The sequence below is a fragment of the Pangasianodon hypophthalmus genome, chromosome 13, assembly GCF_027358585.1.
Source record: "Pangasianodon hypophthalmus isolate fPanHyp1 chromosome 13, fPanHyp1.pri, whole genome shotgun sequence".
Taxonomy (NCBI): Eukaryota; Metazoa; Chordata; class Actinopteri; order Siluriformes; family Pangasiidae; genus Pangasianodon; species Pangasianodon hypophthalmus.
In genome coordinates, this window is record NC_069722.1 from 15,300,783 (window position 1) to 15,315,101 (window position 14,319).

General features: G+C 39.9%; 1 protein-coding gene across 7 annotated transcripts in view; it reads left to right on the forward strand.

Annotated features, from left to right (window-relative positions):
* The window catches only part of cep112 (centrosomal protein 112), a 137,899-nt gene that overhangs the window by 66,239 nt on the left and 57,341 nt on the right, over positions 1 to 14,319 (forward strand). For all 7 annotated transcript variants that reach the window (XM_053239046.1, XM_026916234.3, XM_053239044.1 and 4 more), the window contains 2 exons: positions 9,661 to 9,796; positions 13,910 to 14,017. In XM_053239046.1, the coding sequence (XP_053095021.1) occupies positions 9,661 to 9,796; positions 13,910 to 14,017 (244 nt within the window). The remainder of the gene's footprint in view (positions 1 to 9,660; positions 9,797 to 13,909; positions 14,018 to 14,319) is intronic.

A 14,319-nucleotide genomic window follows, 5' to 3' on the forward strand; every position in this document is an offset into this window, starting at 1 on the left:
TTTGACAAGCTTGCATTCAATGGCATATTTTCTGTTGTTTCTTAATGGGCATATTTAAGACTGTGTTATAACGAACGATCCCACTTTATCCAGCTGTATTCAGCTTCTGAGACTTTGATGAAATGAAAAAAGTGTAAGGAATGAACAGTGAGTTCTGCTCCATTAAGCCCAGAGCTCTCGCGCTGCATGAGGCACAGACACCCGTGAGCTTCATTAGACTTTCAAAATCCATAACCCAGGACCGTGGAACTGACCAAGCAATAAAATTTTGTGTACTACCGTACTGTAATGGAAGCTGTCAGTCATAGTGCTGGTGTTTTTGTTGTTGTTGTTTTCTACGCGTCATCCAGTTGCATTTATTTGTGCTATAGTCTGAACTGATTACTGATAACCTTTAGAATTCACAGTCAAATAAATGCATGTTGTCGATGAAGCAGAACTTGCTGCATGTTCAAATTTGAACCATTATTCTTGGTGGAATTCGTAATTCGGAAGGGGTTCATTTAATTTTCTGTAACAGCATGGCTCAGACGGTGGTTTCCGGTTGTAATTCAAATGATAGTTTTATATTAATGTGCTCATTTTAATACGTTATCATAATGATAAAGCTGTAAAGCCTTTTAAGAAAACACAAACAAATAATCCACTTATAAGGGTAGCATAAAGCCAACAGATTTTTTTGGGAGCTAATTTATGGTGTCAGATTCTGAATTTTGTACAGTACAGAATTATTTATTATATCTACTCTTTGTGTGTGTGTGTGTGTGTGTGTGTATATATATATATATATAATTGCATGATTGGGGTACTGTAAATGCTATGTTTTTGCTCTTCCAGTTTATTAAATGAAAATACACATGCTATTGAGTTATGGCAGCTATACTCTTTCATTAGTTAGTCTTGTCAAAAATGATAAGTAAAAAAAAAAAACAAAGTAAGGTAATTGATAAGAAATCAGACCTAGACACCACTGGCACATGGTTTTTTAAATATTCCAGTATTCACACAGGCTTTTCCTTCTGTTTATTAAGTCTATAAAATGTGTGATTTATCACAAACGATTTAAGTATAATAATTTACCCAACACCAGGACAGAACAATGCAGAAGCCTGTTTTGTCTGGGCACTAATTAAGCTGTCATCAGGCTAACGAGTGGCCAGCTTCTCCGCTCCACTACCTGCCTCTGACCAGCTTTAAAGTCAGTCCAGCACTTCAAAGGGCCAGCGAAACACATTCATCAAATGTGCATTGCCTGATAGCGAAGATGTGAGGACGAGCAGAGAAATTTAAACGAAATGAACCACATAGAGTGCCGTCTGCTTGCCGTCTTAACAGAAGGGCTGGCATGTTGGAGCATATGTGTGCATATGTGCACTTTGCATGTCAAAGAAGTACTATCCAGGTGTGCAGATAATTTTGTTATTTGTATGTTTCAATCAATAGTGCAGTAGTATTTGTGTGGCATTGTGTATACAGGTGAGTATACTAGTGTCTAGTACTAGATACTTCTGCTATTCTACACAAATATTAGTATACTAAATGTTATTGTGCTTTTTTTTTTTAATTGTCGGACGTCACCACCCAAACTTGTATTGTTCATTCTTTGTTTACACATGTTAATTTGATATTCTGCATTATCCTTCCTGTTTTTATTTTTTTAATCAAAGACAAAAGACATTCTTATAGTTATCCCTTCTTCCCATACAAATGTGATTTTGTGTGTCGATTTTACTTGTGTGTTACCATAGCAACGCCACACTGAAGTACAAAGCTTGAATATAAAAACAAAGTTTCCATCTTTCATCCTCATGCGTCTCTGATCATCAGAGGGAATGAGCATACCAGCAAAAATGTTGTGTGCAAAGCAGTGTGGTGACTGGCTCTAAATACTGAAACTAGAGCTAGCTGCACATGATATTCCTATTAAAAACACACACTGAAAATGAGTATTAACTTTTTTTGACCTCACTTTTTGTAAAAATGTGTGTGGTTGCAGTTATGAGACCCCTCCTCTGTTTTCCATCTCGTCAGAACCTCTGTCTTTAATTGTAACCATCTCTTTACGTTCACGGCCCTATTCACCCGATGAGACCCAGGCTACTCAAAGCTACTTCACCTTAATTCTTATGGATTGAGGCACATTTTGCGCTTCTGCTTTGCTTTCATCACTTTTCAAAGAGTTCTGAAATGAACTAAAAGACTTTGGATCTGTGCTTGTTTAAATTGACCTTTAGCACAGGTAAAGGGCAAGTGGTGCCTTGATCTGGTAACAGATGCTGGTCCGCAGATGTGAAATTTGCTCAGCTAGTGGGCTTATGGCTCTGGTTATTGGGGTAGGGCAAGGGCAGGAAGTCACAATCTCTGAGAATTCAGAGGCCAGCATCAAACAACCTAATCACTCTAGTCCTGCAGGATTGCTCTGGAGGACTGGCCCTGAAATGCTGCTCATTTCTCGCTGCTTTTTTTTAAACTAAATTTGATTTCCTGGGTGAGGCCTAGCAAGTCCATTCGTGTTGTAAAGTCTCTCTATTGAACAGAACATTTTGGGGAAAACGCCTTCCAGATTCTGATTAATACCTTGTCATTGAACTTGTTTGGGTTCATTTCTTCCTTGAGTTTCTTTTTTTTCTCAGACATTCCAGTGTGTTGCAATCCACAGCCAGACAGAGGTGACTGCTCAGCTTCAGACGTGCTGCATTTCTATTAAAAGCAGACTCCAGCTTAGGACCCGAGGCCCCATCTTTCCAGCACATCCATCCGTCTATCATTGCAGTGGAAATACAAAGGTTTTTTTTTTTTAACCCACTGTAGACTTTTTTGATGTGGGAAGATGGTCGAAGCGTGGAAATCAATAAGCCCATGTGCGTTTGAAGCCACCTTATCTCTGCACATTCCTCAGCAAAGACAGATGGGACTAAAATGAGTGTGGGACATGGAGGTCTGGCTTGGTACATGAAGAGAAGAAACCATGTAAAAGCTGCTAATTGGTCCAGAACTGTTGATACACACAATAGCATGCGTTGTTATTGGAAGATCAACTTTTTTGATAGGAGTAATTAAGAGTTATTTTTATCCAAGAATAGGAGCCTGTGTCTCCTCTCCTCTTGAAGTACCCTTGATTCAAACACTGCTGTATTGTTCTAATATATATGATTTTGGTGTAGTGTTATTGGAAATGTGCTAAAAAAGGAATTCCAAATCCGGACGATGCCACAGCCAGCCCGGAGCCAAGGGACCAAAATTGGCCATGCTCTCTGGGTGAGAGGCATGGCATGCTCACTCTCCTGTCAATCACAGTGACACTAGCCATTTGTGGGTGTCTCTGAGCTCATATATGCGAGAGTGTTACTTCATGTCTGGCTTCATGTCTCACTCTCCCTGGGTAGTAGTTGTCATATGATGGGGTGAGCTGGCTGGTGGTTGACAATTAGCAGGTGACCAAATTGAGGAGAAAAAAAAATGAGGGGAAAAAAAGAAGAAATCTGCTATGATCTATGATCTTTTTTTTTTAGTGCAGTTCAAACACATTCCTTCACATCTTATTTTCGGTCATAAATGCCACTGATTTTCCCACAGATATAAAACTAAACATCATAAATGCTATTATATCTTGTATAACATGACTGTTGGCTGAATGTCACACCATTGATGTACCTTTACTCTCCCTCATCTGTTTTTCCTTTGGTCGAATAACTTCTACTTCATTTCAGCTTTGCATTGTTTATGAATTATGACCTGAATACATGTGTGGCTAATACAAGCCTGATGTTCCATACCATCCCCATAAATGGGTAATGAAACCAAAGTGTGCTAAAGGTTCAGCAGAGAAAGGGGAAGAATTCATCTCAACCCTGCTAGGAGAGAGCGGAGAGGCATGACCTGCTGCATATCAGTGAAAAAGCAGACAGCGGTTTCTTGCTATATATGCCTCTGAAGAGCGCCTTGTAAGCAAATGCAGTCACGTTTTTAACCGTGCCATTCTAGCTTTCTGTGCCATCCTGAGTACATTGCTCTAACCTGAAATAAATTATACCCTCAGTCAATCATAAAGAGAAGCCATTGTTTTGTTCTGGTGTATACAAACCCCATTCTTTAACATCCGCTTCCCACTTTAAAACCAAACCGGCTGACGACAGAGTTTTATGGCATGAATCATATCACAGTCAGCGGAATGACATCAGTTTAAGACTCTTTTAATTCAGCTGTTCTTACCCTGGTGGTAACCAATGTCATATTGATACCGAAAAAAAAAAGGTCTTTTTGGCTTGCAAATTTTTCAGTATTTAGTGCCATGGATCTTAATTCATCATTAATTGATCTTCATTAGCAAGACAAAAGTTCTACTCTGGATGCGACTTCATTCATTCATCTTCAGTAACCGCAGTGTCATGGTGCATCCTGGGAACACAGGGAGTGAGGTGGGAATACATACAGGATGGGACACCAGTCCATCGCAGGGCACCATGCGTGCACACACACACACACACACACACACACACACACACATTCACCAATTCATTCACACCAAGGGCCACCATATTTTTGGGATTCTAAAGAAAAATATTATATAATATATATAAAAAATTATATAGCATTATATTAAGCAGTAGAGGCTAAGCCCTTAGCACATGTACTCCAGTGCTGTAGCAAAAAAGGGATTTAGTCCCTCTCTGTACACACTGTGACATTACTGGCACAATTGTGCATCAGCTACTAGCGACACACTGCTTGGTCTTTTCTTCCGCACTGGCCTGATTTTGTCTCTCAGATCCCAGCGCATTAAATCTTCAACAAACAAACTTGTGATCATCACAGACAGCTTCAATTTACCATATTTAGCTTCATTACTGTCCCTCTCTCTTTCTCTCTCTCTCTCTCTCTCTCTGTGCCTCTCTCTTTTCGTCCCGACTCTCTGTCGAACCTCAGACAGAATATTTGACCACAGTCGTGTGGTGTTAAGTCTCAATTCTTCTCAACTGCGGCCGCTGTTATTTTTGAACTTTTGCATATTTGCATGTCAGTTAAGGAGCCTGGGAGCTTGATGGCTGCTCTAACTGCAGCGTTACTCACTCTCTGGGGAGAGACGGATGGTGGAGAGGGTGGAGGGAGAAAAGAGAGAAGAGTGCTACTCTTTTTAGGACGCTGAATATTTCAGCTTTTCATTTTCTCGTTTTATTTCATGAGCTGCCTCTTTTCTTGGGGCTTTGATCTGTTTCTGATTCGTTAGCATTCCACTCGAACAAAATTCATGGCATGCCTGGTCTGAGGCTTTGGATTTGTGGAGAGGAGAAACCCACATGGGATGCATATGGCCATATGTTTGTAGGTGTACTGACTTTATGGTGTCCATTACTTTGAGCACATATACTTTGAAAGGTCATTCATATGTCTTTGAACTATTCTGATAACAATAACTTGTGAGGTATACATTGATTGGTGTGTTTATTCCCGAATTCCTAACGACCATGTGTCTTGCCATTGATCGGAATGGATGTTACGTATTTGTGTTTGCTCTTTAAAATTATGATTAGTGCAGCAATGCTTTTGCTCACAGATGTAGAAGCAACAGCATGAACAGGTTTGAGGGAAAACTCCCACCTCGTTCTCCATTTTTGGTCTTTTTTCTCTTTGCAAAAAAATCCACAACTACAGCCAACTTCTTTCTCAATCATTTGAGAAATTTGTCGCTCTTTGTTTATTTGTTCTATGTTTGATGTCATGTCTTCGTGGCTCATAGCCTCCTCAAACGCATTCTTCATCCATAGAAGTATGGAGTGTTCTAGAGCAGCATTTCTCAGTCCTCCCCAAACTTTGGTGTTTTCTCTCCTCTCATTTAACCAGTTCAACCTAGTTCATTGATCTTTAGTAATCACTTTATCCTGATCAGGGTCATGGTGGATCTGGAGCCTATCCTGCGAACACTGGGTAGGAAGTGGGAATACACCCTACAAGTCCATCCCAGTGCCCCATGCACACACATTCTCACTCTTTCATGCCTAGGGGCAGTTTAGTGTAGCCAAGCCGTTCTCCATCGTGCCACCCTCAAGCTAGTTTAGTCTTGTTAATTGGCCGAGTTGAATCTGGTGAGATGGGACCAAGGAAAACACCAAAATGGGAAGGATGGTGGTACTCCAGCACCAGGATTAAGAAACATTGTGCCAGAGGATATACAAGGAGTTCTTATGAGTATGCTTACAGCTTGCACATTTTCAGTGAAGGTTATTTTTACCGCTACCTTAATAGTAGAAGCTATGTCCAAACTGTTGTTTTAAAATATTTAATACTTATGCTAAATTCATTAGAATCTCACTTTAGTTTAATATTAATGAGAGTAGAGGAAAACCAAAATTCTAATGCTGTCAGCATTATTACTCGCATAACACAATATCAATGAATATATGAACTCATCTCTAGATTGTAATTTGGGGTTGCAGGATATGCTTATGTATGATTAGTTACATTCAAAATTTTTCTTTCATATTTCCTAACATTTGTTCACTTGTTACCCTGGAATTAATATCTGCGTGCTCTGCTGTCATGCATTTCAAGACATCTGTGTGGGTTGACAAGGCCACCGGGCTTTGCTATGCTTGCCACACACATAACCCATCCACACCCCCCACACACACTTCCGCCACGAGTGCAAGTGACCAGGTCCATGAAGGAAATTGAAAGCCAGCTCTATGAAAATGAATGGGAGGCTGAGATCCACTGCTGTGTTTTCGAACGCTCTCTAGTCATTTTCTCCCGTGGCAGGAGATGAGTTTCCTCCTCGGTTGCGCGCTGTTCTCCACATGGGAGGCGTCTTGTGGTTTCAGACGGCTGGAAAACGGACCCTCCTGTCTGGCCTGTGGCTGGACGGAAGCTCCGTCACCCTTGCCTTAAGTCCTTCCCTTCTCACTCCTCCGCCCTCCACTGCTCCCCCTTGAGAAGCCTTTTAAGAGCCCGGGATGAGAAGGATTTCCTCTGGTCCTACGGCACGTCTTTAATTTGAGCCTCCTCTCCTGCCACTTCTCCGACCAAAAAAACCCCATCCAAGAGCCGAGGCCGAGCTGGCATTCCCCTTTCCCGCCCTCTGTTTCTTTATTCGTTCACCACCATCCCTTGCTCTGCCCTCTCATCTCGCTCTCTCACTGTGATGGATGGTGACAGACTGTCTGCTCCTCACTTCACATCACATACTGAAAAAAACACACACAGTGCAAGTGGTGAACGCAAAAAGTATCTTTATAATGCATGTATGATGAAGAGACAACAGAAAGTTTGTCACATATTGTGGATTATAGTGTAAGATTATGATATAAATAACTCTTTAGTCTGATTATAGTCCATAATTTGGGTTAACATGTATTTATCTAGACCAGAGATTATCACCTTGTTGTATTTGAGGATGCATATAATAAGTCCAGAGTCGTATCCTTATTTTCCTTCTCAGTAGGCCACCTCGCCTGTCCTCACTCTGAAAGTCTCAGGGAGCTATTTTTGTGGCTTTGTCCTTTTTTTTCCCATCTTTGCTTCACTTTAATCTCTGTTTCTCCAAAGCAGCCTGCTCCACATCAGAGATCCAGAGAAGGTCCTTTTGTGTCTGTGTCTGCCCTGTAGGTATTCATGTTGCAAGGCAGATTAATAATTACAGACTTACCGAATACACAACATTGCAGGGGAAAAAAGACCATTTCTGGACCGTTTGATGTCAAACATGAGAGGGACCAAAATTACACTGGGGGAAAAGAAGGAGGCAGCTTTGGTGTGCATTTTCTCCCTCTTTGTTGACATTGTTTCCTGTTATTATTATGTCTGGCGTTATGGGTATGCGTAATAATAAAAAAAAAAAAAAAAAAAAAAAGACAGTTACTAAAGCAGGGCAGCTCCCACATTAGACATGCAGTAGGTGGTTGTTTGTCATTTAGCTCGACAGTGCTTGATGTGAAACACTTGTTTCCTTCTTTACTTTGGAAAATCTTCTGTGGAAGACTTTTTGTCCTTTTTAAAGGGTTTTATGTCCCGAATTGGTTGTTGGAATAGTTTTGACTGACTACGCAACCACAAGCTTTTTATGAATTGTTACTGTGGAATGAGAACTATATTAAATGTTCTTTGAACCTCTTCGTGTACAGTGGTTTCTTTAAAAATAAAAAAATAGGCAAAATTAAGTTTTTTTTCTTTTTAATTCCAACACATTCCACTGTAACCTCAAACGACCTAATAGGATTGTACCAAATGTCGTATTATGTTGTGCCTCAGCATTCTTGTTATTGACTCTACAGGATGTGGAGTTCACCGTGTTTCATCACATGCTAATGTTTGGTTTCAGAGACTCCAGCAATTCTTCCTGTCACTTAAAAGCAATTACCACCGTAATTATGCTTACTTGCTAGAAAGGGAGCAATGAGCCTTCGCTGTTGCACTGATGATACAGTGCCTTGCATAAGTATTTACACCCCCCCCCCCCCCCCCCCCCCCTTCGAACTTTTCCCCATTTTGTAGTGTTAAAACCTGAAAGGGACTTGTATATATGACACAAATCTAAATACCTCATAATATTGAACTGGGGAGGGGGTACTTTACAAAACTATTTACCAAAAAACTAAGTAAACACATTGATTGCATAAGTATTTACCCCCATTGCTGTGAAAATTTGTTCTGCTCGCCATCAGAAGTCACACAATTATTTGAATGGAGTCTAGAGTGTCGTTTGTGTCATCTTAATATAAATACACCAGAGTTTGTTAAAGAACATGCCAAACAGACAGCATCATGATGACCAAGGAGCTAACAAAACAAGTCCGGGACACAGTTCTGGAAAAGTATCAATCAGGGTTTGGTTATAAGAAATATCCCAAACTTTGAACATCCTGTGGTACTCCATTAAATCCACTATTTACAAATGGAAAGAATATGGCACAACCTCGACTCTGCCTAGAGGAGGCCTAAAGCCAGTGACAGGGTAAGGAGGGCATTAGTCAGAGAAGCAACCATGAGTCACTTCAATATTATGGGCTATATTATGAAAATTCATGACATCCTAATTGAATCCATTTCTGCTCATAACGTGACAAGATGCAGGAAAGTTCAAGGGGGCAAATACTTATGTAAGGCACAGTACACACCCCTGCTCTGAGAAGAGCTTGACAGGCGCTTTGCAGCTGTCAGTCTCATCCTGGGCTGAGCATTGTCTTGACTCTGACAGCTCTTTTTGCCTGCTGTCTCTCAGCATTATTGTCAGGATGTGGTGTCGAAACTGTTTTTGTTAGCTTTGGTTCAACCGCTCCTCTGGTTCCAAGCGCCTCGATGATCACTGAAGTTCTCTGTTCTCAATGTAAATCGGCACCCATCAGGTGATGAAATTTAGGCAATGCACAATGCATCTTTGTACTCCCGTTTTTGGCTGTTTGTTTTTTCCACATTGTATGGAAGATTACTGGACACACTCCCAGTCCTCGGAGTAAACGCTTGTGTATTTAGATCTGGCACTGCTTTTTCTGACAGGATGTGGAATCGTTTGTATTGTGTTTGTGTGTGTGTGTGTGTGCGCTACACTATAATAGAGGGAATACTTTGATACTAAACCTTGTGTATTGCAGTGTTTTCTGACAGTATTGTGGATCACTTGTATATTCACTGAGTGTCTGTTTGTGTCTGTGTATGCATTCATTCCAGGGAAAAAGAGGATCACATGAACCGCCTAAGAGAGTCCCAGAGACAGCAGGCCCAGCAGGCAGAGAGCGCTTTGGAGAGCTTTAAGAAGCAGGTGGAGCTCAGCTCTGAAAAAGCCTATGCTGACATGAAGCAGCAGGTGAGCTCACACATTAATAATGCTCCATCATAATGGCACAGTGTTCTCACAGACAGAGGCCTATACAGTTGTAAATGTGTTGGTTGTATGTGTTAAATAGTTGTGGTGATCTTTGTATTCGCATTAAGTTGTGCAAGAAAAGTTACAAAAATTAAATGTATATTGCCCAACACTCATTCAAAGTTTGCCACTGAAGTTTTCCTTGTTAAGTAGTCATTGTCATATAGCTTGCCTGCTAATATGAGCCAGCTTACTTAGCCAGGTAGCTGAAGAAATTGGAGATATTTTGGGTAAGGAATTAGGCATTCAAACCCAGTCTGCTGAAATTTTTTTTGGAAACTTTCAACAGCCTATTATACACGGAAAACTAGCTGCTAACCCCACCACTTACCTTATCCTTAATTGTTCAGACATGAGTCATTTGGATTCCTGCAAATTTGTAATTGTGAGACCGTCATTCAATCTACAAATACTAAAAATTAAAATATTTTCATCTTTTGTAACAAAGCAACAACTGGAATTGTAGTTCTACTTTTTTTTCCTATAATTTTGTTGGATCCTGTTCATATGTTTTCATTATACAGTAAATTGACACTATTCTTTAGTGGTGTGATTTCCTTTACCTTCTCCTAATAAATACATACACAGTGGATATAAAAAATAAATATAAATTAAACCAAGATAAATCATGTCAGAACTTTTCCCACCCTGGATGTGAAATTACAGTGAATAAAAATTAAGTGAAAAACAATCAGAATCATTTTAGGGAAAAATAGGAAAAAATTTAAAAAGTTACAATAACCTGGTTGCAAAGTGTCACTGTCGAAAGGATTCAATCAGAAGAAGGGTACAAAAAAAATTCCTGAACATTAGATGTACCATGGAACACTGTGAAGGCCATCATCGACAAGTGGAGAAAATGGAGCACCACAGTGACATCACGAAGAACAGGATGTCCCTCCAAAATTTATAAAACAACAAGACAAAAAATAATTACCAGGGAGGCTGCCAAGAGACCTTCGGCGACGTTAAAGGAGCTGCAGGAATATCTGACAAGTACTGATTCCTCTCTGCATGTGACAACAATCTCTCGTATTCTTCACATGTCTGGGCAATCCCAACTAAACCACCCCAAACCATGTGGCAAAATGTGTTACGGTCTGATGAACTCCAAAAGGTAAAAAAAACACATCAACAAAACACCTCCACACCCATTGTGAAACATGGTGGTGGCAGCATCATGCTTTAGGGCTGCTTTTCTTCAGCCAGAACTGGGGCTTTTATCAAGGTGGAGGGAATCATGTATAGCTACAAATATCAGACGATTTTAGTGCAAAACAGTCAGGTGTCTGCTAATAAGCTGAAGATGAAAGGAATTTCACCTTTCAGTACAACAATGACCCAAAGCATACATCCAAATCAACAAAGGAATGGCTTAACCAAAAGAAGATCAATGTTTTGAATGACCTAACCAGAACTGAGACCTGAAGCGGGCTGTGCACAGGAGATGCGCTCACAATTTGACGTATCTAGAATGTTTTTGCAAGAAAGAGTGGGAAAATATGTTGATACGTGCCACGCTGATTCTTACACAAAAAGACTGAGTGGTGTAATAAAATCAAAAGGTGCTTCAATAAAGTATTAGTTTAGGGTTGTGCACACTTATACAAATAGGTTATTGTAAGTTTTTTTTTTTTTTTTTACTTCTTCTTCTTTTTTCCCTATAAAAGTTTCCAATTTTTTTTTCACTTGTATACTTTGCAATTGCACATGTAGGTAAGAAAAGATCTGACATGATTTATCTGTTTCATTCTTTCACTTGACAAAAACCTGCAGTTTTAACAGGGGTGTGCAGACTTTTTATATGCATTGCACACTAATAGTCTAAAGGGTTTTCTTCATTTTCACTATTCTGTGTTATTTCAGAATAATAATGATGACAATAACATGATAACACACACACTATTACACAGTGACCAAGAAATGTGTTAAACAAATCAAAACTGTTTTAAATTATATGTTCTTAACCGTATTCCTGGTATGTTCTTAACCGTATTTTCCCAACCCCCCTCCCCCCTAAAGTTCCCAAGTAGATCAAGCTCTAAACTGCTTCTCCTAAGTTCTAAATGAAAACTTATTTAGGGAAACAATTTTATTTTAGACCTACAGTGTTTAGGAGCTACTATGATTTCCCTTTACAGTCCTCTAGTAGTAATTCACAGTCAGTCAGCACTATGTCAGGGCTGTTGGGTCAGAATTTGTGTGTAATCTGTGCACATACGTCATACAGCAGCTCAGATACATCGAACATCATCATGCCCCAACCTCAGGCATAAAAGAGGTTCGAGCAAATGGTGTCAGGCAGCCAATAAGGGGAAAGAGCGTGAGATCTTGAGAGTTCACACAGTCCCTTCTGAAAGTATTGGAACAGCAAGGCCAGTTATTTTGTATACACTGAAGACATTTGGGTTTGAGATCATAAGATGAATATGAGAGGATAGATCAGAATTTTAGCTTTCATTTCTTGATATTTACATCTAGATGTGTTAAACAACTTAGAACATGGCACCTTTGGTGACAGACCACCCAATTTTTAGGTGAGCAAAAGTATTGGAACAGCTAGTCTTAAAGTAAATAACAATTACTATTTGGTTGCATATCCTTTGCTTGTAATAACTGCCTGCGGCCCACTGACATCACCAAAATGTTGCATTCTTCTTTTGTTATGCTGGCTGAGGAGACTGTGTGTTATTATACTGATGCTATTCTATAAGAGGAAAAAGGATTATGATGTGGGTTTTATCTAGTGTTGCTAACAGTATCTGGTTCATGCCAAACCTTTTTGATAGGCTGGGCCACAAAATACATATACAGTATATGAGATAGCAAAATACACAGAGAACATTGAAAATCACTAACAACCAGGTGTTTCTTAGGTTAGTTTTCAAATGTTTTGCACCCAGGGACCCCTTAAACTGTAAAATATACAATGGTGTAATATATGAAAATATATTCAATCTAGTGTGTTCAAAATTTTGACTAGTAGTGCATAATAGTAGGTTTGTGATTTATGAAGTTAAATGTATTGAAGCTGCTGCCAAAAAAACGATGGTGCATGCAAGTGTTTGATCGAGCATTTAATTAGGCCATGACAGTCTGCAGGCCTTGTCACCGCTGCCACTACTCACATCCTGCTCCCAGATGTTGTGACAGAGTGCAGCGGGCCTGCTGAGGCGTCCCTTTTCAACCTCCTCCTGCCGCAGCTGCCTCCATGTCCCTAGTGTGATAGTGCTTGGGGCTCCTCTAACTGTCACAACAGGCTGTATTTTATATCAGACGTATACATTACGAAACAGCTCTAAATTGAATTGTTTTCCAAGGTTTGGACAAAGCAACTCTGATGATGTGCTGGGGAATTGTAAACACATTCTGTGTTTTGTAGCAATCAGGGTCTCAGTAAAAAGCATCTGTCTTGCATGTGTTCTGTGCAAAACCAAATATCTAGTCAATTAAACAGCAACCATAAAGTCGGAGACGGAAGAGTTGCGGGTTGGACGTCTCAAAGTTTAGTGGCAGGTGGTGTGAGACAGAGGTCAGTATATGTCCAACTTTGCTTCCAACAAGGCTTTCAAAATTGTCATAAATCATCTTAAGATATCTAAAAGACAAATGCAAGACATAAATTATCAACTCAGTTGAAATTTTGGCTTTGGTTTTTATAGCTACAAGGTGAACGTCTAAGAAATTCGGTCAAGCCCTAAATGCAAAATAGATGCTTTCAAACAGAGCTGACTAGATTTACAGCTCAAGCTTTCAGTGATTTTGAAGCCAAAGCCCTTGAGTATTTTTAGGATTTTTGGTTGTCCGTGACCTCCTGTAGGCTCACGTTTCACTGCTGCAATGTGAGGAGGTGAGATCAGTGAACTGTGAACGTCAGTAAAATTTTTATTCACTCCATACAGTTACAGAATCATCTGAAATAGTTTTTTAAAAAAGTCAAACAACTTGTTGATGTCACCTTTGGTCTCGATGATTACAGCTGACATGTCACACTATCCTGTTAGATCAGTATTGTCATGTCCACCATTTGCCTGTTCTTTTTCTTGCTTCCAGATGGAAAAGGTAGAAGCTGATCTGTCCCGTTCTAAGTCACTGAGAGAGAAGCAAACAAAGGAGTTTGGCCACCAACTAGAGGAGCTCCAACAGAAATATGAGCAGCAGGTTAGTATTGGGACAGAATGGGTAGGAGTTAGATGATTTCCTGTAACCTTTTTTAGAGGCCTTAATTTTTCAATACCTCCAGTTTATACCTTGGATTCAGAAAAGAAGGTAAAACGCATTGTACTCATCTTGCATCCTGAAAACACAGGCATTTATAGATCACTCTCTTAGAACGACACCCATTAATTTGTTACCCGGTATGAGGAGTAACAGTGCTGCATGCCATTTTGCCAGTGGGGAAGATGCCATATTATGACTCTGATGCAAAGCACACTTTATCTGTGTGGGTGCTGATTTTTAAC